The 26665-nt window shown below is 39.2% G+C and overlaps 2 protein-coding genes across 2 annotated transcripts in view; both read right to left on the bottom strand.

The window, feature by feature from the left end:
* The window catches only part of LOC135462873 (unconventional myosin-Va-like), an 87924-nt gene extending 69280 nt beyond the window's left edge, over window positions 1-18644 (bottom strand). Inside the window, 5 exon segments of the mRNA XM_064740166.1 lie at window positions 876-1020; window positions 3058-3114; window positions 6164-6275; window positions 10516-10629; window positions 18460-18644. Of these exon segments, the coding sequence (XP_064596236.1) occupies window positions 876-1020; window positions 3058-3114; window positions 6164-6275; window positions 10516-10629; window positions 18460-18486 (455 nt within the window). The 5' untranslated portion in view covers window positions 18487-18644.
* Window positions 18645-22250: 3606 nt separating this feature from the next.
* LOC135463047 (uncharacterized) lies at window positions 22251-25622 on the bottom strand. Its single transcript, XM_064740366.1, has 2 exons — window positions 24552-25622; window positions 22251-23060 (listed from the first exon to the last, which is right to left on the bottom strand). Exons 1-2 carry the CDS (start codon window positions 25620-25622, stop codon window positions 22251-22253), a joined length of 1881 nt encoding a protein of 626 aa, XP_064596436.1.
* Between the last annotated feature and the right edge of the window lie 1043 nt (window positions 25623-26665).

Here is a 26665-nt window from a genome sequence, read left to right as displayed (position 1 = left end):
GACAAGAAACGCTCAAACCTACAAACACAGCAGACAAGAACGCTCAAACCTACAAACACAGCAGACAAGAAACGCTCAAACCTACAAACACAGCAGACAAGAAACACTCAAACCTACAAACACAGCAGACCAGAGACGCTCAAACCTACAAACATAGCAGACAAGAACACTCAAACCTACAAACACAGCAGACAAGAAACGCTCAAACCTACAAACACAGCAGACAAGAAACACTCAAACATACAAACACAGCAGACAAGAAATGGTGTTTAGATACACGTATGTATACACTTCATACTAGAGTCTCAAAACTGGCTGACAGGCGCACTTCAAGATGCAAAACAGCAGAAGCCTACTGAGGTAAAAGTAATTTCCCTAAAATCAATAATTACCTTTTTCTACATATCTAATGACATGTATTAATTAATATGTAACACTCCTATTCAATCACATTACAATAAATGTAAATCTCATGAATTAAATTTTATCTTAACACGGAAATTATAATTATAATAATTTTTAATTTAATAATTTACACAAAGTGAATGTATATGTAGCATATCATTATTTTACTAACAAAAAGAGCAAACAATAGACGAAAATTATGTAACATTTTACTGGAAAGATTTTATCCACTTCTAGGCTTTATTATATATCTATCTTACCATGTTCCCATAGTTACCTTACTTAATTATTTCTTTATTTAATATTTATTTCATTACTTTTTTCATGTAGGTATTTATTTGTTTGTTTTGATTTTTTTATTTACCTATTTATTTGCCACCAAAGAACACGAGAATAAGAATCTAGGAATCTCAAAAATGAGCTGCCTGAGGATGGGATTGAACCCAAGACTTTGTGACCTTCATGGTTACCTGCTCATCTGTTTAAACGCCTCCTCGGCCACGGCGAAGACATGCGGGTCCATGGCCCCCATATCTTGACCGCTGTATGCCTGGATGATGTCATTACCGTAGATGGGCAGCTGCTCATAGGGGTTGACTGCCACCAAGACAATACCTGACAACAACAGCAACATAATAGGCAAAATGTATTATACAGGTAAAGTAGTATATGAAAGCTATTTTAGTTCCAGGAAAACTGATGGGCACCCAAACTAACCAAACTATATTGAAACTAACCAAACTATATTGAAACTAACCAAACTATAATGAAACTAACAAACTGAACAAAAATATGATCGTTTACCAACAAAAAGTTTTCATACAAAATTCCTTCATGCACAGATAGGGCACTTAAAATCTCTCAGAAAGCATCATTTCGAGTTGCATTTTATAAACTTACTTTATGCACTTCCACCATGTCACCTTTCAAGTTTGGGATCATGGTCTTCAACTTTTTTCAAGATATGGCCCTGAGAGATGTACTATTCTACTTTCGTAACAAAATACAAACTGTACATCATTTGTACTGTGTATGTTATTTGTCTATTTGACAAAGTACTGAAGTTACCAGTACTGAAGAATATTTGAATATAATATGAATTTATCAACCTTTTCAGCACTAACGCACTTTTCAAAGTCGAATTTATGCATACAGTTATTATGAAAATGATTTGCTTGTCTGACTTAAGATGCAAGCTTCATAAAACTGTGCAAATTATTTTTCTACACCCCATAGTTCTCTTAAAATGTTTCAAAATAATAGTTACAGAGGTGACTGAAAAGGGTTGAAGAATTTTGGGGTAAATACGAAATGGAAGTACATGTGCATAACAAAGGAAAACAGCTCATTAAAAGCATTCTAGTCACTGAGAAACAAGCATGACAAGTGCCCTAGCCACTGAGAGGCAAGCATGACGAGCATCCTTGTCACTCAGACAAGCATGACAAGCGTCCTAGCCACTCAGAGACAAGCATGACAAGCGTCCTAGCCACTGAGAGGCAAGCATGATAAGCCTCCTAGCCACTGAGAGACAAGCATGACAAGCGTCCTAGCCACTCAGAAACAAGCATGGCAAGCGTCCTAGCCACTCAGAAACAAGCATGGCAAGCGTCCTTGCCACTCAAAGACAAGCATGACAAACATCCTAGTCACTGATAGACAAGCATGACAAGCATCCTTGCCACTCAGAGACAAGCACGACAAGCATACTAGTCACTGAGAGACAAGCATGACAAGCATCGTAGTCACTCAGAGACAAGCATGACAAGCATCCTAGCCACTCAGAGACAAGCACGACAAGCATCCTAGCCACTCAGAGACAAGCATGACAAGCGTCCTAGCCACTCAGAGACAAGCATGACAAGCGTCCTAGCTACTCAACTGCATAAAAAAGCACAAATGAGCTCTAGCTGCACTTGATCCAAAGAACTCGTTTAAGGCCAGGCTAACAAACTGCCAGCACAAGTTATACTGTACTTAGTCCCCTCTGTCTCACCTCAACATAAATCTACAGCCAGTAGCAGACGAGAGTCAAATGTACAGCTATTGTCCATGAGTAACTAAAATCTCATCGTGTGCGCGCAATTTATAATTAGGTTTTCGAGTTGAAAGACCGTGAGTCAAGTGTCTAGACTGTTTGATATATTTAGGCAGGGGAGAGGAAAAACCTCCCCGTGTATGGGGAACACAAATCACCAGCTCAGCCAGATACATAAACAGAAAAGTAGAAATCACGACAGTATCCTAATCAATCGTGTGCCTTTTTCCCGCAGTTTGCTGAAAATAGCGTCCGAAATGATGACAGATCTATTAGCAGATTTTCATCGAAAAGGAAATCGTAAACGACGTGTCGCTGTTTTAACAATAAAACTGGGAGCAAACTCTGCTCTATAGTATCATCAGAGCAGAGTCCACCATTTTTCCTGTGATAAGCCATGTGAGGGGTCATACGTCTGGTCACATGACCTGCTTCACGGCGATCTGTAAGACAAATGCTCATCGTCTGGATTTAACTCTTTGACTGAGGCAACAACCTTGTATGGTCAATGGCTGAGTATTTGGCTTTCATCTGCAGCGAATTTAAAGTGTAAATTCTCTTCCATTTTCACAACAAAGAAACATTAATCAAGTTCATCAATCTATGATACTTACCACAATATGTGTAGATAATGTTACGCTCCTCGAACCGAACCTTCAAGTTATATAAAACTGAAATCAACAAAGCAGAAAAAATTTAATATCAACATTGCTCTGTTATATAAAACTGAAATCAACAAAGCAGAAAAAATTTAATATCAACATTGCTCTGTTATATAAAACTGAAATCAACAAAGCAGATAACAATTAATATCAACATTGCTCTGTTATATAAAACTGAAATCAACAAAGCAGAAAAAATTTAATATCAACATTGCTCTGTTATGTAAAACTGCAATCAACAAAGCAGATAAAAATTAATATTAACACTGCTCTGTTATATAAAACTGAAATCAACACAGCAGAAAAAATTTAATATCAACATTGCTCTGTTATATAAATCGAAATCAACAAAGCAGAAAGAAATTTAATATCAACACTGCTCTGTTATATAAAACTGAAATCAACAAAGCAGAAAAATTTAATATCAACACTGCTCTGTTATATAAAACTGCAATCAACAAAGCAGATAAAAATTAATATCAACACTGCTCTGTTATATAAAACTGAAATCAACAAAGCAGAAAAAATTTAATATCAACATTGCTCTGTTATATAAAACTGCAATCAACAAAGCAGCAAAATATTTAATATCAACATTGCTCTGTTATATAAAACTGAAATCAACACAGCAGAAAAAATTTAATATCAACATTGCTCTGTTATATAAAATCGAAATCAACAAAGCAGAAAAAAATTTAATATCAACATTGCTCTGTTATATAAAACTGAAATCAACAAAGCAGAAAAAAATTTTAATACCAACATTGCTCTGTTTATTAGACTTGTATTTTCCACTATATTTCAAAAATTCCCAAATATGGGGTCAGACTAATGGGCAGAGGAAACCATATTGCGTGAAGGTACACATAACATAAATTTCATTCTTATTTTCTGTAGGCCTACCTCTTGTTATTTATTTGGATGAATAAATTAAATTTTGTAGCAAGGTTACCAAGGAGCTCATCTCTAGGATACAAATGAATGCAAACCTTCAGCTCAATAAATAAGACGATCTAAATATTTAACTTAATATTGGATTCTACTAGACAAAAGAGATATGAAAGTCTTGAATTTGGTAATTTACATAAATACAGGGCATCAAAAATGGAACATCCCCCTGGAATCATTGTACCTTAAAAGTGTGCAAAACCTGAGCTCAATACATACAGTACTTTTGAGATATCCCCCCTAACATTTACCTTAACACTTTTTCTATTATATGCATGACAGTAAGTCGTGAATTTTTGAAATTTACAATAATCAATTCAACAAAGATCATTAACAAAGGAACATCCTCCCTCACGTTATTTGTGTTTTATTCTGTAAAACCTCAGCTCAATGCATACAACACTTTTTAAGACACTAATATTTGCCTTAAATAACATCATTTTCATTGTTTTTTACCGGACACTGGCGCCGACGCTCAGTGCATGACATACAACTGTAGAAGAGAATTTAAGCTGCACATACTGGAAAATAGATGTCTTTATTAAAAACATGTCAAATGTTTCCAAGAAGTGGACAATAAATTTACAATGCACATGTATGGATGTTTAAATTTCCACAAGTGCACTGTTGAACAAATGACAGTGACAGATTGTAACTAAGGGACATAACAAGTGGACACTTCAAGCATTCTTTTATTGCACATGTACTCAGTGATAAGAGCTCAGCTTTTGTACTAAAGTTAAAGAACACTCTAAAATGAAGTATGTATATCAGACGAAAGACCAGGTTAGTGTTTTCAGGACGCATCAGTAGTGAATCTACTGCGTCCTTTCGAATTTGTTTGCGTCAAAGACGGAGAACGCATACCTATCAACATTACTGCTAAATTGAAAAATTCTAAAAAATAAATCCAACTATTTTCCTTGACAGTTTTTAATGGCCTTTCATTTAATATTGACTTCGTTGTAGTGTTTTCTTTGCCTTTAATTTGGTGTGGGGAGGAATATGTGTTTATAACAAAAACAGGGTGTGCATGTAAGATAGGTTACAACCCTGACAAACTGAACAGTCTAGCAATATTCCCTGTTTGATACGGATTAGATGTACGTATCATAATTTGGGCCTTTCATTGTTGTACCAGATCTATATTCACTGTACATCCTAAATGACTTCAAATTTCATCCACAAAAGTGCAATTTTTAAGGGGAATATAAAATGTCACAAAATATTATTTTTTGGGGCTGAAACTTAAAATTTTCCAGTAGAATGTCCACCCATGTTCCAAGCAAACCTCGAAAGACCTTTCTACAATTCAATAAAGCTCTCAGAATCAGGAGAAATGGAAAAAATTCATGAGCAGTTAGGTTACACAAGGTCTGTCAGCAACCTGCAGATGGTTGTGGGTTTCCCCCGGGCTCTGCCCGGTTTCCACCCACCATAATGCTAGCCGCTATCGTATAAGTAAAATATTCTTGAGTATGCCGTAAAACACCAATCAAATAAATATATAAATTTATAAGTACACATAGCCACAATGTACACATAGCCACAAAGTACACATAGCCACAGCATACATGTATGCCTGATATAACGCTAGTGACAACACACAATGATAAGACGCATAGCTCTGGTAAATGCGCCTGGTGTACTAATAGCAGCTGGATTGTAAGACGGATCATTTAAGTCTACAACTCTGACTTATTTTTTTTAAGTCAGATAGTTTCGTGATCCTGGACCCCCGGAGCCTTGTGCATCGAGTATATATATTTAGACATATATTTAGATGCAAATTAAAATGCACGTACTCTTGTAGTACGTATTTTCTGAACCATTTCAATGGACAAAAAGTTTACAGCAATTTTTATTTACTTCTTTATTTATTTAATGCAATGCCATTATATATTTATATATATTTCACTTTATACGACGTCGGTCAGCATTATAATGGTAGGAAACCGAGCAGAGCTCCTGGGAAACCCAAGACTTTCTGCAGTTGTACAACCGCAGAGGAAGCCAGCATGAGCTGGATTTGAACTCACACTAATTGCATTGATATAAAACTATTGTGAGTTTTGACCAGTCAAAATCTCTCAATGTCACAGTTTCTCACCTTCTGGTTCGTTGAGGTAACTGAGAGACGTCAAGTCATTTTCACCAATAAGAATCTCCGGGTTCCTCAAATGTGGTAGTTTGCTCTTGTCGGGGATGCTGATGGTGGATTCCTTGAAACAACACACAAGCAAACAGAGTCAATGTGTTTTTCTCAGCATACATGTAGGTGGCCAATACGAAATGTGACAAAATAAACTTAAGCAGTTATGGCTTTTTAATATCAGAATTATCAGCCAATATTTCTGATAGGGTAAACTTCCATGTGCCCTCTGTGGTAAAACCATGAAAACATTTCACAGTAAGGCTGCATGTATACACACGTATGTATATGAACATGAAAACGTAGAACATTTGCACAGACATGTAAATGTAGGATATTTGCATGAACATGTAAACGTAGGACATTTGCACGAACGTGTAAATGTAGGACATTTGCTTTTCTCAGGACAAACCTGATCATTACAAAATGTGACAAATACCCTTAAGTGACAATCACTTTCTTAATAACAATAATTATAATTATCTTATGTAAATGTATGCCAGACATGCATAATATTTGCATTATTAACAAAAACAGTTTTTCCTCCAATTATTATTTAAATTTATCATATTATCATCATTTTAATCTCTAAAATTACAGTTAATAAGGTAATCCAATCCCTGTACATTCAAGTCATCATTTTACCCTATCAAGAGTACATATATGCATAACTCTCACTAATTTGTGTTTTTCCCTTTAAAAAAATTAAATAAATTACAAATTATTTATTAGGCTATGTTGTTCTTGCTGTTAATAGATATTCAAGTAGATGACGGGGAAAACTGAAACTCAGACTGATGCAGACAAAATACAGGTAACCATGGCAACACTAAACAATTGTCCCCAACTGACATTGTGTGTGACTGTAAGCACTGTAATTCTTCAAATATTTCCAAAATGTTCACAAGATGTTTAGTCAAGTATATTCTGTGTAGACATGGCAGACTGATAAAAATTACACTTTCTGTGAAACTCTGAAATTGGCAAACACAACCAATGTAATTTTGACATCAAAATCACATTAAAAAAGTCTAAGAATTCCACTGAAAGTAGTACTTTAGTATGCAAAATGCTGGGGAAACCCCCTGGTGTCAATAGTACACATGTACCAATCATGTCCATATCTTTAATTATGAACAACTCACAAAACTGCCAGCTGTTGGTACAGTACACCGTTGTATGCACTGTGTATCAAGACTACAGAACAAGTGTACCAATATTTCTAGGATGTGTGTACAATGAGAACTGTATATGTGTACAATTGCCAGATTGTTGTATTGCTTGCCTAGATTGGAAATCCCCCATTTCCAATACTGTAATTCTTAATATAACAATAATTAATAATTAATAAGACATTATTCTGTGTAGACTGATACAACCATATGTTTTGTGAAGCCCTGAGATTGGCTAATCCAACCAATGTAGTTTTGTCTCCAAACTTCATATTTACAAACTAGTTCTCTACACCCCACAGCTCTACTAGAATGTTTCAAAACTTTGATTGCAGAGGCATGTAGTTGGAAAAGTGGAAGAATAAGATTTATATATTTATATATTTGATTTGTGTTTTACGCCGTGCTCAAGAATATTTCACTTACACCATGGCGGCCAGCATCATAGTGGGGAGTGGGAAGAAACCGGGAAGACACTCGGGGGGAAACCCACGACAACCGCAGGTTGCCCCCAGGCCTTCCCACATAGGGACGGAGAGGAAGCCAGCACAAGATGGACTTGAACTCACAGCGACCACATTGGTGAGAGACTTCTGGGTCATTACACTGGAGGCACCTTTGAAGAACTAGCGTACATGTATATACATACATGTACTTACTATGTATAGCTAATCCCCCACTTCCAATCCAAAATATACGTGTATATAAAAGTACTTTAGCAGTAAATATAATCAAGACAGTGTATAACCAACACAATATATAATGTAATCTACTCTTGCCTTCAGTTTTAACAAATTCTTGTATAAATGACATACATCAAAACATGCCACATGAAAGTAAAGAAATAGACACAACTGTACTAATCATTCTCTGAAAAATAAAATAAAATATATTCCATGCATAAATAATACAGTATAATCCATTTATAAACATGCGGTCTATACTGTTTATTGCCTTATAAAGACACGTACATGTATTGTTACTGATAACAAGAACATTACACCTTATATGCATTAGTTCTAATTAGCATTAAAATAAAGGAACAGAATCAAAGTAACGGGGCTAACACAATTATTATGATGTCTGCAAGTAACTGCCAAATCAATGAACAAAAACATGTCATAAACACATCAATGCCATAAACACATCAATGCCATAAACAAATCAATGCCATGAACACATTAGTGCCATGAGCAAATTAACATTGTGAACATATCACTACAAACAGTTACCACGAGCAAATCAATGCCATGAACATAGTAATGCTATGAGCATATAAAGCATAAACATATCAATGACACAACACTTTATCAATGCCATGAGTATAACAGTATCATTAGACTAATGCTGCATAACATGCTGCGTTGATGTGGTAACACCAACAACAACGCATGACCAGAACAAGCACTGGCATTACAGTAAGGTGCATCTGAGACACAGCCCTGTTTTATACTTACTTTCCATGTGGACTGTTAACAGTGGGAAAGGACAATTATACTCAAACGTGAAGTAATTCTCCTTTAACTGACCATCCTTTAAGAAATTTCAGCCATGGTAACTGATGGCCAGGAAAAAGTCAGAAGAAAGTCTGAAAATAGCTCAACCTACCCCCAAATTACATTAGCCTGTTCCAACAAAATCAGCTGCTTTACTTTGGTTTTTTTTTTTTCTTTTTTAATTTTGAGCGAGAACGTCTGAAATCAGCCAACTGGAGGAAAATTCCCATGCCTGAAAATTTCACTTTATTCCCCCCCCCCCCCCCCACCCCCCAAAAGTAATTGCACATGTTGAAATTACCAGGTGTACTTTATGGACCACATGGATAAAGCTTGATTCGTTCACACCAGACCAATTTTTTTTCATCCACATGTACATATATTACCTTCAGGTGGAAAGATGTGCATTTTATTCACTGGTGCAGCAACAATTAGCATCATTGTTGAGAAACTGTTTTACCGTTTTAAAGTTGCTCTTTTCATCACGTTCATAAAGGCTGAGGAATTGGAATATAACGTAGGCTATGGGCTAAGCCCTGTCATCCTTATTGTTAGTAAGGTTTTGTAAGTTGGAAATCCATGTACTAGCGAACTACAAGGATCAAACTCTTCAAAAACATCCGAGAATGAAACCAACTGTTTAAACTCACTGATTATAAACCGAAACTGGTCAAGCTGCTTTAACTTTAACATGTGCCAAGCGTTTCATAACACTTTTCGTTCCCATGCAGGCAAAACTTGCTTGATCTGCTGGCTGGCGCGATCGCCTGAAACTGCTGCCAAAACTGCGATAATTAGACGGAAAACTCAGCACTGAGAAGGTGTTGAAAGAGGGTGGGTGATCGAACTGAAAATAGGAGGCGAGATTCAAACCTATCATGGACTACCGCCTATACAGGGGTTGAAATTTTACAGTTTTACAAAATGTCACCACCAAATATTTATTTATCTATTAATATCTAGATTGGTGTTTTACGCCATGCTCAAGAATATTTCACTTATACGACGGCGGCCAGCATTATGTTGGAAGGAAACCAGGCAGAGCCCGGGGGAAACCCAGGACCATCCGCAGGTGGCTGGCCATCACCAAATAGCACCTCCTTTAAAATATAGTGGTGTTAAACAATTCTACCTCATCCCTCAATAAAAATACTGAAATAAATGATAAAACTGTTCTGTGTTTCACTTTATTGAAAGTAGAAGATTCCTTAATTTAGTTAACATAATTTATAAATGCAGGTACTGCTGACTCAAATTAAACGTGGATAAATCCTAATCCAGTCAAACCAGTGTTTAAATTAATTTTATTGGTCTGACCAGAATTCCACTGCCTTTGGACCATGCGGTGTCAGTTTCAAACCCTCATCTAGACAATTTTAAAAATCGTACATATGGACATACCAGTATAATCTCGGACAAAAATGACTAAGTGCACTTACAGTATAGTGGCATGTTGGAACATTTTCATCTGATACAAGGTCATGATGCATGTAAATTTTCAACAGAATACCCTGTTGTACTACAAGTGCTAGACATTGCTGTTACCATTGTTTTCTTGTCATATAATGCCTAGGTGCTGGTTATGATTCCCTACACCCAGTGTGATGCTTGTTATATACATATAGCATGTGCCGTTACTCACCGGTCCGTCCTCGTAGAGGATCTGTAGCTTGGCGTTGGGTTTGCCGGTGTAATCCTCCTGTAACTCTGCCGCGCGCCATACCAGATCCGCATCTGGGATCCAGATCCGTGCCCCCTGAAACACAAACATTGCCCCGATAAATGAACTGAGTACGTCTGACCTATGTGTCTATTCCACGGTGCATTCAACGGTTTAGTAGTGATTTCTAAACTCACTTGAGCGTTAACCAAGGCAATAATCCTGCATGAAAGATTATATCTTGCTCCTTGTTAATTTAACTGTCCACAACAAAAGATGGAATCCCCCTCGAACTAGTGGATTCAATAAAAAATTAAAAAAAGCCCTTATTAAGAACCAAAGTGGTCCCTGAATTATTTCATTATCACTTATACCAGGTAACATGGCATGACATACATTGGGTAACTGTCATGTATTTAGAGAAGGAATGAATGATTCATGTTCAGCACTACCTGCAACATTTCAGCCATGTCACATGGTTAGAATGTGGCAGGGAACAGAGACCTGCCAGGTTACACCTACATGTATGGCTTTCAACATTTAAAATCAAAACTACAGGTAAAAAAAAACAAAACATATTCATTTAAAACCAGCCATAATAAAACAAAACCGTTAAAATTCAAAAAACACATTTAAATATTTTTAAACATACAAGCATTGCATACACACTGAATCATTTTGATTGGTGTAATCCTTTGATTTGTATAATCCTTTGATTGGTGTAATCCTTTGATTGGCATAATCCTTTGATTGGCGTAATCCTTTGATTGGCGTAATCCTCTGATTGGTGTAATCCTGTATGTACTCGTACAATACATGTAGGCTGTATAACAATAACATTCATACCATTCGTAAGCAGCATCACAAATACTGTACTTTATAATGATGCTATACCGGTGATTTTTTGGCAAAATAAAATATTTGCCAATCAATTGAAATTTTCAATATCTACTAAGAATAGCTCAAATTACCTGTATTGCCTTTCAGTTAATATAAGACGTACCTGTGCTGTTTAGAGTAAACATGATTCTAAAGTTGGAAAAAGCTACAATGTCACCTGTTTTATAAATTTTAGGAACTTTATTGCTGATGGTAACATGTGCACAGATATTTTGTCAAAGGTACTTCACAATAGGTTATTCTACTATAATAGCAAAGATTTGATTTGATTTGATTTGCCCTGATTGACTGCTTAACAAAATAACTCTGGTACAGACTCTTAATAGAGACTGCCAAAACATCCAAACTGTACCAAAACATATACTAATCTCCTTGGTCACAGGTTCAAACCTAGCTCTTGGCAGTAGCCTAGTTTTCCCAAACACACATCTGAGCTGTTTTAAGAATGAAATATTCTTTACTGGTGATGCATAAAATTTAACACACAAATAAATAAGTATCTCAATCCTGCAGTTTCAACTGAACACAAATGTTCAGTTCCTACCTGCACACGAAGGTACATGCACATGAAGGTACACGTGAAATCCTGTACCTTGTAACTAGATTGATTTTATTTATTTATCTGATTGGTGTTTTACGCCGTACTCAAGAATATTTCACTTATACAACGGCGGCTAGCATTATGGTGGGAGGAAACTGGGCAGAGCCCGGAGGAAACCCACGACCATCGACAGGTTGCTGGCAGACCTTCCCCACGTACGGCCGGAGAGGAAGCCAGCATGAGCTGGACTTGAACTCACAGCGGCGGCATTGGTTTGAGGCTCCTAGGTCATTGGAAGCCCCCTGTAACTAGATTGAAAATCATGACGTTTTCAGTTACCAGTGATTTTCAACACTTTTTTATGACAAGCCATGTGTGACAGACATGCACGGATAAATGTCACAAAGAAGAGTACCCTAAGTCATCTCGTTTTTGGGACAGATATTAGTAATGTTGAAAGCAGAATATTACATTTTTTTCCCAGCCTTTTGGAAAATTAAAGATATGAAGAGCATGTTGTTCATTAATTGGTCTAGTAACCATGTGAGAAAAAAGAAACTAAAAAGTCCTGTTACAATTACATATATACTGGCTAAAAAGAGCAGAACAGGTGCACCAAAATTAGAGGACACAGTAACATACATGTATGTTTTTATGACCAGTTGTATGCTGCTGTATTATTTAATCCAAGTATCCATTTAATAGATGGCAAGGGAAAACCTATAACTTCTAATCAGAAGGAAAAGCATGATATGTTAAGTCACAAGTGATGCTCAACACTTTTTGAAAAGTAACCATGTATGCGTAAAAGGTAAGTACCAATAAGGAAAAAATATATATACATAAAGAAGTAAGAACCATGGGTTTGTTCACGAGGACACCTAATTAAAAGGTTTAATCGATAGGTTGTAAGTGAAAAGCTGTAACTACTGTGTAGCAACTAAATCGAAAATCCTGACAATTTGCCCAACGAAAACAAAAAAAAAACACAAAAAAACACCTTTTATCTGCTGTGTAAAAGGTCTCTGATGACGACATACAAAATTATACACTGTAAATCTGTACTTCAAATCTGCTAAAAGGTCTTCCAAATTTGTACACAACTGTTTCTGTCCCCTTCTGACAAGTGATCAGCTACATACCTTAGTGTACTCCACATCAGTGTTGATCACTGAGAGAACATACTGGACATCTATCCAGTTGTACCTATCTTTTACTGATTTTCGTGCAGGCTGCTTGGCCATTCTAGGGTAAAAGTTACGTTTTCTGTATGTTCACAGTCACCATATTCTCACACTCCACAGCAGGGCAGTGCTGAGTAATGCATAAACTCTGCTGCAATTGTAGTAGATGTAAATGTGACTGGTACATTGTCTAAACAGAGGGCTACATGTATTGAATGTGAATAGCAAGCTTAAGTAATTGTCTGCGTGTACAAGCAAACCCTCCTCAGTGAAAACATGCTAAGATTAACAACCATGTGACTGTTTTTTTTTTTTTTTTTTTGTGACCATGCAGATTCAAGTACGTCTGAAAAATTGAAGACAACAATTGTCTATTAATAAAAGGATTCAATGATCAGGTAGATGTGTCTGCGCACAAGTACAGTAATATTAACAATTATGGCATATTGCTATGCAGTAGAGTTTTTGTTTTTTTCTGAGCAGTTCAGCAGCAAATGAAATTATAACAGAAGAGAGAAAATATTAAAACATTAAAAACTACTGTGCAATATTCTGACCAGTGCAGAAATAACAGATTTTGCACATAATGCAATTATAATAAAACACACCATATAAATTTAATCAAATTTTGAAAAAATTGTGTTAAGCCACATTTTTGAAACATGCCTTGAAGCAAATGTCATTGTTAAAATTAAAAATACATTGAACTGATGAAATATCATAATCATATTCATATCCATATTTAAAATTACATAATTCACTCTTATTATGAAAAGCAGAGGTTAACCCTTTGGCATATGAACCAATGAGTGTAGCAATATTAACCCTACCACTGTCAACATGTTACAATAAAATTACTATAAGCACAAAATGTTCTGTATCTGGCTGGACAAGGGATAATCTACTTGTACACTGCACATGTACATGATGGCAGTGAATCATCTCACAAGGCCATCCTTAAAAAAAACTTTGTTGGGCATCTCCCATTTATTTATTTATTTGATTGGTCCTTTACACCGTACTCAAGAATATCTCACTTATACGACGGCGGCGAGCATTATGGTGGGAGGAAACGGGGCAGAGACCGGGGGAAACCCACGACCATCGGCAGGTTGCTGGCAAACCAGCATGAGCTGGACTTGAACTCACAGCGACCGTATTGGTGAAAGACTCCAGGGTCATAGCGCTCTAACCAACTTAGACCCGGAGGCCCGGGCATCTCCTAGCCTATCAAAAAGAATAGGTTGGTAGGAATTCCTTTTTATTTTTTATTTTATTTTGGTTTATAATGAAAAATATAGGGGTTTTTTAACATTCAAACACAAGTTAACTGTCATGTTTTAATTTTTATCACAATCTCAAACTTTAAAACAACTGTCTTTTCTGGACGGTCCTTGTGGTTATGTCCTGGGGCCTCTTGCACAAAGCAATCCTAGGCTACATGTATCTTGATTGTAGGTACCATGGCAACGTATGTTTTTAATAAGCGTTGCTATGGAAGTTATGGAATCAGCTTCAAATGCTGTAACTGCTTTGTTCAAGATTCTGATCCTCAAGTTTCAATCAAAAGCAAATTAAACCTATGCGCCAGGAAGACATTTTCAGTCAATGAAATTAAAGAAATTTGCATAAAAACTAAATGTTTCACTGGTACATCATAATATTTCCTTTTAATAAAATGTAACATTGTTTGTTTTAGTACAGACTGGCTTAAGCTTTCGTTCACAACAGCTCTGGAGCCTAAATGTGGCCTTTAGCTATTTTTGCTTTAATACTTAGCGTTGTCTCAGACTTCAAGGAAAAAAATTAAAAATTACTGTAGAAGTTTATATGTAAATTCAGAAACAGCAGAAAAAGGTAAGACTATTAAAGCATGACTTAAGATTAAGACCAGGCCCAGATGATTTATCTATTTATTTTTGATTGGTGTTTTACACCGTACTCAAGAATATTTCACTTAAATTATGGTGTGAGGAAACCGGGCTGAGCCTGGGGGAAACCCCCAACCATCCACAGGTTGCTGGCAGACCTTCTCACTTACAACCGGAGAGGAAGCCAGCATCAGCTGGACTTGAACTCACAGCGACCGCATTGGTGAGAGGTTCCTGGGTCATTACTCTGCGCTAGCGCGCTAACCAAACTGAGCCATGGAGGGCCCCAGGAGATGTCCAACAAACATAATTTTTACTGATGGCCTGGCTGTGAGCTATGTCACACACTAGTACATGCATATGTACAACTATACTGTGGATATAAGAGCTGGCACAGAAAATGTCACACAGAGCCCTGTAAAGCCCAGCTGTAATTAACCAGCTAAAATACCATCATGTGACTCAACCACCACTGATTACAGCCAATTTGTGTCATTTTAGCAGTTATGACCAAGAGCAAATATAGTAAATGACCCAAAAGTTTGTCCATGAGTCAGTTGTGCATTTTTACCGCATTCTTAGAGTTTTAATTATTGATCTTAGAAAGTTGATCTGAGGTTTTGTTTAGAAGGTAGGATGATATCCTAACTAGGATTAATGGAAAGATATATATTTTAGCACCGAAAGTAGAATTTCAGGCATTTATTTGTCTCTAAAAATGCACTTATTTATATTAATAAAAAAAATATGGGACAACATTTTAGGTCATTTACAGAAGATCAATGGGATTTAAGGCCTAAAGGGAGCATGCTGGTGCATAAAAGAGCTGTAATATCATTGGATGGTCCAGGGATGTGGGCAATGTTACAGCAGGTCTAATTAGTGGGGATAGTGACTAGTGGTGTGTTGCTTTGTAAGACAGTTCTTGATTGGTTCTCCCACATATTACACTTTTGTGATACCCCTGCTTGGTGAGGAAGTACACATTACGTTTGTTCAAAGAGGGCAAAGAAGAAAAGTTTCATCGAATAGTATGTTGGATTAATCCTCTTCATCTGTGTTGGAATGGGCGGAGATGTCAAGCACCCAACATTGCCCCACATCAGGCAGGCTACATGTAGATCGTAAGACGTACAGGTGTGCGGGTATGACATATTTGTTCTGACATACATGTAATGGTGTACATTTGACATATCTTTACTTGTGATATTGTACTGTATATAAATTATCAACGTGTACAGAATTCAGAGTGTACACCACGATCACCACTGACATTAACGTGCAATGTATGTGATGTATTGTATTGCATGTCATTGTCTGTGGCATATGATATATGTGGTGTGTTGTACAGTATGTGGTGTGTTGTACAGTATGTGGTGTGTTGTACAGTATGTGCCAGTGGTGTGTGCTAAAGTATCTGGTGTTTTGTTACAGTACAGTATTTGGTGTGTTTTGCAGCATGTGGTGTGTTGTACAGTATGTGGTTTGTTGTACAGTATGTGGTGTGTTGTACAGTATGTGGTGTGTTGTACAGTATGCGGCGTGTTGTACAGTATATGGTGTGTTGTGCAGTATATCGTGTATTGTACAGCGTGGTTTGTTGTACAGTATATGGTGTGTTGTTTAGTATGTGTTGTGTTGTACAGTATGTGGTGTGTTGTACAGTACAGTAGTGTGATGTGTTGTGCAGTATGTGGTGTGTTGTACACTATACGGTGTGTTGTACACTACAGGGTGTGTTGTGCACACAAGTTTTCTTTACAGTAGGTGAGTACTGAGTTGGAAATCATTTATCACTGAAGGTTAAAATGTCTCCAACGTATCATGTAGCCTTGTCAAAAATGTTAGGCTACTATATACAAGACTCGGATGAGTTGATCTTGCCATTCATTCACCAGATTTAAATAATGAGATGAAACGAATATTTTTCTTTTCATGTTGAATTGTATAAACAATATTAGTTGTATTGCTGCCTTATTCATGGTGCATACACTACATGTATATGTATTGTTTAATTAATGTAATGCCATGAGGTACAAGACGTAATAAGTAATAATCAAGTAATAACAGAGTTAAAAACAACCTTGTATATGTAATAACAATGAGATCTTCTGAAACATCGCAATTTAGAAGATTTGATTCGGTTTTATTTGGTTTTGGATAAAGCTTATTATTGTAAATGCCAAAGAGCACCACATTTTATCACCACACTGCAAATATATGTAGAAAGGTTCACAGTAGAGTAGAATGGGTCACACAGCAAAGTAAGCAGCTTGGGTGGGGGGGGGGGGGGGGGGAGGGAAGGATTTGTACAAAAAAAAAAAAAAAACAACTGATATGTGGCCCTAGTTTCCTAGCATGATGTTCAGTAGAATAAACCCAGTCGGTATGCAGGCATGTACATGTACAATTTATATACACCAAGTTAGTGGGCAGTTTTAGAACAAAATGGCTCAGTTGGTTAGCGCACTAGCATAGCGTAATGACCCAGGAGCCTCTCAATGATGATGTTGCTCATGCTGGCTTCCTCTCCGGCCATAAGTGAGAAGGTCTGACAGCAACCTGCAGATGGTCGTGGGTTTCCCCTGGGCTCTGTCCAGTTTCTGCCCACCATAATGCTGGCCGCTGTCGTATAAGTGAAATATTCTCGAGTACGGTGTAAAACACTAATGAAATAAATAAATAGAAAAAAATGATTTTTATTCAACAAATGTCAGTGTTAAATAACTCGTTTTATAGCCTCTTGTAGTATCTGCAGTTGCACAGGCTGGGAAATAGCTCAAGCCTCTAACTATACAGTGTCTTTATTAAACATATTGTAGTGGGGGTGATGGGTGAGGGTGGGTTGTTGGGATTGCTCTAGCTTATACACTTGACCACCAACTGTGTTTAACAGTGTGTGTGTGTAAGTTTGAGACACTGATCTGGCTTATATACGGTTGACTGACTGAATGACAGACTTGGTCAAGAATCAGAGGTGTTATTGCCAGGTACGTGTACCTGGGCTATTATAACAAGTGACATGGTTAGGTAATAAATACACATCTTATCTCTAGGGTGAGTCAGTGGCTGAGTAAGGCGCGCTTTGGGGAGACACCCAAGTAAGTCACACAGGTTACTCATTTGGCTTAGAATCTTCGTAGATGTGCAGACACGGATAATGGCTAAGTATAAACTTTAAACACTATAAACTCCGATTAAAACACTGTATGTTGTTTTGTACACGTATGCGAGTAGTGTTGACGAAAGTAATTAAGCTCAGGTCACGACCAAACACACTGATTAGCAAACTCCACAGGTGCGCGTCGCGTTCTGAGCGCCACTTGTCACACAGCGTGCAGTCTTTGTTGATAAGCCGGAAAAGATCCAGTGTCATTACAACAACAACTTCATACACAATCGAATTCCTTCAGAGCAGGTGTCACTTTACCTTCGTGTAGAGCTCCAACGCCGACATTTTCACCCCTTCCTGACCACTATGGCATCAAAATCATATCACAGTCCACGAATATTTCAGATCCATCCAAAGGAAATGTTTTTTCTCCCTTCCTTGAATAGTTAATTTCGCCACCTTTCCGTTTTCCGCCCACCTTGACGGTAAAAGATATACACAAGAGTTACTCCCCTTCGTTGTCCCTGACGCAGACTCCCCGCATTCTTCATAAATTCAAATGTACTTAGTCACGGCATTGAATTACAGCATTACTTATTCATAATATCCGTGCTATGAGGTGGTAATGACATTATTCAACAATTAATTATCGCAAAGCCAACCACAGGTTTTGTTTCTTCACAGTTTTCTTGTTCTTGGTTTTATTGATGAAATTGTATCATTGAATGGTATTTTTTTTTTACCCTCAGCATACATGTAAGCTGAAAACCGCAGATATGAGCACCTACGTGTTACAAGTGTTACGTTATGCATGGATAATTTTATTATATAAAATGGATTGTTTGACGTTCATCTTGGTTGACAGAATTCCCTATACACTATAGTCTGTCTACATGTACTGTCTGTGTTCTTGTATACACGCCAATACACGAACTGGAAACGTACCGTATATAAGCTCTTCGGAAAATTTATTTATCATAAACGCGTGTATGTTGTTTCAGTTTTCTTTTCTTCTGCAAATGATCTGCGAAAGTTTTGAAAGTCAAATTATCACAGGTTATTTGCAAGTATATAGATGTTTAACAAACAGGCCACCTATACATTTTCTTAGCACACCTCATTATAGCCCAAGGCAAAGCTAATCTAAGGTAGATCAATTTTAATTAAGCCTCGGGCAAAATGAACAGCGTGCAAGAGTTTATATCGATATAATTATGACAGCGTTAACGGAATCATTAAAAAAAGATCTATATGCCCAAAGCAAATAAGGTGAAATATTGATTTTCAATAAATATGAATGGGTCCTCCATCAGTGGTAATAGCTTCATTGTTTGTTTTCTTTGCGAGTGTGCATGGTAAGTCGTGTTCATCCTTTTATGCATTACAGGCTATAAAAGTATCTATCAGTTTATTGCAATACAGGGATACAACATGAAAGACAGTGTCCATCGTTGCTATGGTTCTTGTTCTTTTTAGGGTGGAGGTGGGGGTGGGGGGTACGAGGGGTTCAGCTAGACTGACTGTATTATATGTATATATAACATATATAAAGTGTTGTAAATATATACATATACAAGTGTTGTTTAATGCCATACTGAAGAATTTAGTCAGTCGTTAAAGTCAATTTTCCAAGGTACACTACCGGACAGAATTTCCTTCGCGTACCATATATAGATCTGCAGGGCCAGTGTTATATTTGAAGACAAAGTGGTCTTCAAAGGGTGTTCACACTTGCGCAGAGAAACTGCATGAGCCGTCTGCCGTTCATCGTCTCCAAGACCCTATCCGCACTGAAGGCTAGGGAATCCATCCATTCAACCCATGAATGGAGCGGGTTTGAACCGGTACCTGGTTTATTCTGGTGATGAAACTCTCCTGATTGGCGTGATTGACGTGCACATATATTAAAACGTTTTCCAGTCAACTCATTGCTCATAGTGTATATACATGGCGTCAGATTTAAAGCATGTGCCAGCAAACTACAGATGGTGATGGGTTTTCTCCAGGCTCTGCTTGATTTCCTCACACAATAATGCTGGTCGCCGTCGTGTAAGTGAAATATTCCTGAGTACGATGTAAAACACCAGTAAAATAAATAAAAAAATAAATATATGTATATACATACACATTTGTTGTCTTGTAGTTCTTTGTGTTGAAGTTAATTATGGAAACTGGAAACCTACGACCATCTGCAGGTTGCTGCAAGGCCTTCCCATGTACGGTCGGAGAGGAAGCCAGCATGAGCTGAACTTGAACTCACAGCGGCCGCATTGGTGAGAGGTTGCTGGGTTAGTATGTTGCGCTAGTGCGCTCTAACCAACTGAGCCATGGAGACAGCCTTTCCTCCCCCCCCCCCCCCCCCCCCCCCCCCCCCCACCGCCCATGGATCAGATGTCTCCACTGGCTACACTAATATGACGTATGATACAACGTGGTTACATTACCGATAATATATCCAGCAGTGGGGATATTGGATGTATATATGCTTATCTGTGGCTCATAGAGTTACATTATAAACACAGGATGCTATCACTTATAAGGCCTGCTTATTCAATAAGTAAAGTCTTTATTGGCCACATATATATACATGTACACATACGGTGTCTATATAATCTGGAAACGTGACACCGATTACAAGGGTCAATACTTGACCTTTCACCCCGATAGGGATATTTTAGTCCCTCTACGTCCTCCAGTGGAGAAGTGCAGGCTTATGTCACGTGAGAACAAATGTCACGTGATGACCACATTTTGTGATGTGCTTTACATCCTATGTACTCCTTGCAGTACTCCTGTGAAGCCTGCGAAACGCACGTTTAGACTTAACCTCATTACTCGTGTCCTCACACGGAACTATTGTTTTTTGTTAAATTGTTTTTGTTTTTGGCGTTGGTTAGAATCATGTTGTACATTCTCTAGAGGAAGGGAATGGACGTGAGTAAAGTATTATTACAGACAAATGTTGAGAGGAATTGTTCGTATTTTCTGACATCACTTCCTGCCGCGATCACCGTGAGCCCAGCGACCTCGCCGTTGTTTCTGTACAAAATTTGCTATTGGTGGCAGTGATGTAAAGTGAAATGTAATGAGCGACGCATGCAGTTGAGGAGGATGACTTTCCATACGGATGTACATTTACTTCAGAGTGTCATCACGCTATTGTAGGAGCGTAGTTCCCGTATTTGAGCACCTGTTATATTACCTGTAGAAAAATCAGCGCTCCAGAGCAGCGTCATGACCCAGGAGCCTCTCACCAATGCGGTCGCTGTGAGTTTATGTCCACCTCATGCTGGCTCCCTCACCGGCCGTACGTGGGAAGTTCTGCAGCAACCTGCTGATACTCGTGAAATATTCTTGAGTACGGCGTAAAACACCAATTAAACAAATAAATAAGATAAAACCGTAACTGAGGTAAATTGACAAGAGGCCGTATTTCACCGATTGGGTGAGATCATTTGCCGTAATCATCTGTGATGTGACGTAGAACATCGATCTTTATTAAGAAAGATGTGATCAAATTATCTACTCCACTATGAAATCAGGAGAAAAATAACACATCACTGGAAAGTATAATCTTTTGAGCTCATTAAAAATGTTGAACGTTTAGGGCAATGGCATGTAAATAAGACAGAGGTTAAAAGTAGTTACTTTTCATTCCTGACGCATATTTGCTTTCGTGTAATGACCATGTCCATTTGTTCCAATTTACCGCTAATACGTGTGATTTACCGAATGTGACGACAGCTGGGAATCGGGGTCCTTATAGACAACAAATAGGGCCTATACGTTATATGAATGCTTTATTGGTTTCATTATTAAAAATGTGTTATATTTATTTATTTCACCTATTTGATTGGAGTTTTACCCTGTACTCAAGAATATTTCACTTTTCACTGGTGGCCAGCATTATGATGGAAGGAAACCGGGCAGAGCCCGAGGGAACACCGCCACCATCCACAGGTTTCTGGCAGACCTTCCCACCTACGGCAGGAGAGCCCGCCAGCATGGGCTGGACTTCAACTCACAGACACAGCACTGGTGGGAGCTCCTGAGTCAATGCAACGCGCTGGCGTTCTAATGCCCTCGGCCATGGAGGCCCGTATTATATGCTATACCAGTGAATGATGGTCACTACGAATAAGCATTACTAGGCTGAAAACCATAAGCCACCTTGAAATACGACGCCTACTGGAGCTGTTGAGATTTCTTGTTATTTTTCCTGAGTAGTCAACACAGATGCGAACTTTCCCATCGACCATAAGATACCCTGATCTGTCCAGTGATATGTTAAGATACTTTACATAAAGTTGACCCGTCTTCATATTGATCGAATACTCGTTTGGTTCCAACTCGATTTGTTTGCACCCGGTTAGTTCGTGCAGGGCAATGTACGAGTCCGTGTCGTACTCGTACTTGAAAGTACTCGTACTCGCACTGGTGTAAAACGACCAGGACAGTGTATAACAAGTCATATTTTCCGTGCTCAGTATCCTACCGTCTGTTAGAATCTCTGGGGTCCATATTACGTTATCGAACCAAAACGTGACGTTAATCGTCTGAAGGAGTTCCTCTTCTACTTGCGCAGGCGTGCTTGACGTTTTCCAGATGACATCACTCTGGACCACCAAAAAGTGGACAAATACACCGTTGTCATCCCTGTAGTGACTTTCGTAACACACATGAATTTTTGCAATGTCGCTCATGAGCTTATCTGACAAAAACCTTCTTTCCTCCAACGCACTGATCAGGTAAAGACTCGCCAGATAGTTGGTGGAGGTCTGTAAGCGGTACGGAGCATCCTGTGGGGTGAGCAAGTGAATGACTGTGTACGGCACCCCACGGGCCGTCTTGAACACAGCCTTACACTCGTGAGAGTGAACGTAACGGCTAGGAGAACAAAACAGCTGCCGGCACTCGCCCTGAAAAATAAAATAAAACAATGAATGGGCACTGTGGTCGCTGCTCTCGTTGCTTTAAATCTTTAGATTCTGCTTTAAATCTTTGGATTTTGCTTTAAATCTTTGGATTTTGCATTAAATCTTTGGATTCTGCTGGTGCACGATGTATCATCCTGGCATGGAACACTTGTATTGTTTTCAAGTTATTTTACGTTAATTGTGGTGACAACACAGCATTGTAATAAACCAGTGAGCACAGTGTGATAGCTGGCAAATTGTCACACGAAACCGGTGAAATAAGACCTTTTGTCGGTTTATCTCCGTCAGGGTTTTACCACTGCATTTTTTCACCTACTTCAGCCTAAGCCATGGTGACAGTGACCCTGTAATTTCACCATTGATAAGCATTTACACGAACAGTTAGAATAAAATCCAACCTCAGGTTAAACGCCCGAGGAAGGGCAGAGAACACTAGACCGACACGTGAGGGCACGCCGGTGAATCGAAACACTTTCCGGTTTGGATGAAGGAGAATGAATGAATGAATGAATGATTTGGGTTAACGTCGTACTTAACAGTTTTTTTAGTCATATGACGACGAGGAGTCATTAGCTGTGGGTACATATACTGTGTCTTCTTGTGGTAGGGCGGGTCCATGCCGCTAAAGTGCTGCCGCCACTGAAGTATTATGCCCAAGACATGACAACCCCACCCAGTCACATTCAAGTGACACCAGACCGACCAGTCCTGTTTCCATGCTCTAACCCCTCAGTGCTGAGCGCCAAGCGATACAGCAACAAGCGCTATTTTAAAGTCTTTGGTATGACACCACCCTGGTAGCACTCCAGTGCGGCCCAATAACCCACCAGTTTCTCACTAATGCGGTGGCTGCGATCCAGCTCATGCTGGCTTCCTCTCCGTCCTACGTGCAAAGGTCAGCAACCTATGGATGATCGTGGTTTGCCCCCGAGCTCTGCGCGGTTGCTTCCCACCATAATGCCGGTCGCCACTGTATACGTGAAATATTCTTGAGCACGGTGTAAAATACCAATCAATAAATAACTCAATCAAGAGTCATGATTATAAGTCGGAGAAGAATCAAGGTGTTAATAATACTCTACGGATTCCAAGAAATTACAAGCTAGCCACATAATGCCACCGACTCGAGATCACAGTTTATTTAAATTTGATGTTGTGATATTCTAAACCACCACCTGACCGCTGATAATTGGCTTGGATGACGGTCATACCTTTTCCCGGAATAGGGGCCCTGAATAATGTTTTACTTAACCCGGCTTAAGCCACGTATATAGGTAGTATGGAAGTTGCTACCTGAGGTAAAATGACAAGAGACTGTATATTACAAGTTACATGTGGCCAATTGGCAACTGTTACACTGTCGCTGCTCTCTGTCCTCCATGCTGCGGTCGTTTGTATCGCCCTACGGAAACCATACGACGTAATCTACGGCAATAATGTACGCTATAAAGCACAGGCAAAACAATTGCTTACCTTTACTGGTTCATACACTTTGTCTTCATCACATTCCGCCATTGTCTCTGAACCCGCGTTTGTCCTTAGCTTTACGTTGTAGCTCAACATTACGGGAACGCTGCCTTTTTTGGTGTCCACCGCTGGTAGAGGCTCTTGTGCACAGATACGACTTGAGGACGCCGCGACCACCTCTGACCTAGGAACGCCGTTGCAGAAGGCGCAAAAGACGTTGCGGTACCAGACGTCGTTGATGTAGACTCTGTTCATGTACGAATCACAAGCCGTGGCGACGTCTTCGTCTTCCACCTGCCAAAGTCCGGACTGATTACATCTCTGAACTATCCCCAGAGAACCGTTGCACGACTGGAAGTAAATCCCGTCAGGTGGCGCTGCCGTTACAACACACTGGTCGCGCGGGAAGACAGCTGCTACGATGTCTTCGGCCGTTCCGATGTCCTTCAGCGGTTTAGCATCGTAGCAGAAGACTTCCGGTTCCCAAGGGATGAGAGAATATGCGTCACCATGGCAACGCGCACAGTAAATGTTGATGTAGTTCTCGCCAGTCAGCCGACTGTAAACCGGGAAATATGTGTCCATGTCGTCGACGTAAAATTGTCTCTTCTCACAGAGGTATTTCAAACTCGTGTTTACATACAAAGATGGGCACCTGTCTACGAAGTAGTACCATTGCTCCTCATACAGGTCCGCCATCTTGGCTGTGGGCGTCAGGCAGGAGCGGTGATGCTTGTAGGCGTCACTTTGGGCGCCAGCGTCTAAAGCGGCGTCCGCACAACAGTCTTTGTGCAGGTCACATGCGACACACGAACATCCGGGGCACCAGAAGGGAGAACAATCTCTTGAGAAGGAGCGCAGAACACCAGGCGAACATTGTGACGTCATCCGAGGGCACGCCAATGAGTCGAAATACTTCACGGTTTGGATGAACGTGAAGTTAGCGGGGAAGTCTATAGCCTGTTTTTCGCCAGGTGTCGTCCTGCTGTATACGAAGCTGTCGTCTGTGGTTAAGTCTTTGTCTACACTTGTGATTGACTCTGTCACTTTGGTGGGCTTTGTCGTTTCAGGTGCCATACCTGATTTCCACACCGATATACCGGTTGAGAGTCGGCGAGAGGAAATTGACGAGACACCTTGCCAATCTGACCAAGGGGAAATCCGGTCCGATGCCGAGGTTGTATAATGGTTCGTCACCATCATCATAGTGTCATCTGTTTCCCTCTCTCTCAATGACGGAGTTTTTAAAGCTGACGAGTCAGTTTGCCTAGTTTCAGAACCTGCTTGAGGTTTTGAAGTTGGCAGAGGTGAGGTAAGAGCTTCCCAACTTTCAGCACTTGCCTGCGGTTTTGAAGTTGGTACAGGTGACGTAACACTTTCCCAATTTTCAGAGCCTGCCTGTCGTTTTGAAGCAGGCAGAGATGACGCAAGAGTTTCCCAAGTTTCAGAACCTGCCTGTGGTTTTGAAGTTTGCACATGTGAAGTAACAGCTTGCCAAGTTTCAGAACTTGCTTGCGTTTTTGAAGTTAGTACAAATGGCGTGACAGCTTGCAAAGTTTCAGAATCTGTCTGTGGTACTGAAGTTAGTGCACCAACAGCTTGCCTAGTTTCAGAACCTACCTGTGGTTTTGCAGTTGGTAGAGGCGACGTAAGAGCTTGCCAAGTTTGATAACCTGCTTGCGGTTTGGAACTTTGTACAGATGACGTAACAGCTTGCCAAGGTTTAGAACCACCTTGCGGTCTTCTTTCCACATGAAGTCCAGTGACATAGCATATGGCTGAGAAAACCAGGGTCGCTTTAAGAATCAAGACCGCTGATAACATGCTGTCTTCAGACAACTTCCAAATCATGCTGGTTTTCAGCGTGATTGTCGAACTAATGACAGCAGAGGTTAGGTGCTAGTTTTAATCCCAATAACGAGAGACATCCGAACATGATATGGCGATATGCTGAGCGAATTCTTCCCTCTAGCAATAGCAAAGCAGATTTCTTCGAAACGAGAAACATTTCAAGATACTCATGTTTGCCGGTATTCTTACTTCCCGTAGGGGGGAGAAATGAGTATAAATAGATTGACACAGGCGTGGTCAATACTGGCAAGATCAAAGGTCCAGAAAAA

Source organism: Liolophura sinensis, chromosome 2, assembly GCF_032854445.1.
Source record: "Liolophura sinensis isolate JHLJ2023 chromosome 2, CUHK_Ljap_v2, whole genome shotgun sequence".
NCBI classification, from domain to species: Eukaryota; Metazoa; Mollusca; class Polyplacophora; order Chitonida; family Chitonidae; genus Liolophura; species Liolophura sinensis.
Note: the sequence above shows the minus strand (reverse complement) of the source record. Positions and strands in the feature narration are given on the sequence as shown.

What these genes read in the sequence shown, in the direction of transcription:
- LOC135463047 (XM_064740366.1), bottom strand. Translation starts at nt 25,622, where the DNA reads ATGGCACCTGAAACGACAAAGCCCACCAAAGTGACAGAGTCAATCACA. An exon ending in AAGTGTATGAACCAGTAAAG is followed by an intron (nt 23,061 to 24,551) that starts GTAAGCAATTGT and finishes TTTATTTTTCAG; the next exon opens with GGCGAGTGCCGGCAGCTGTT.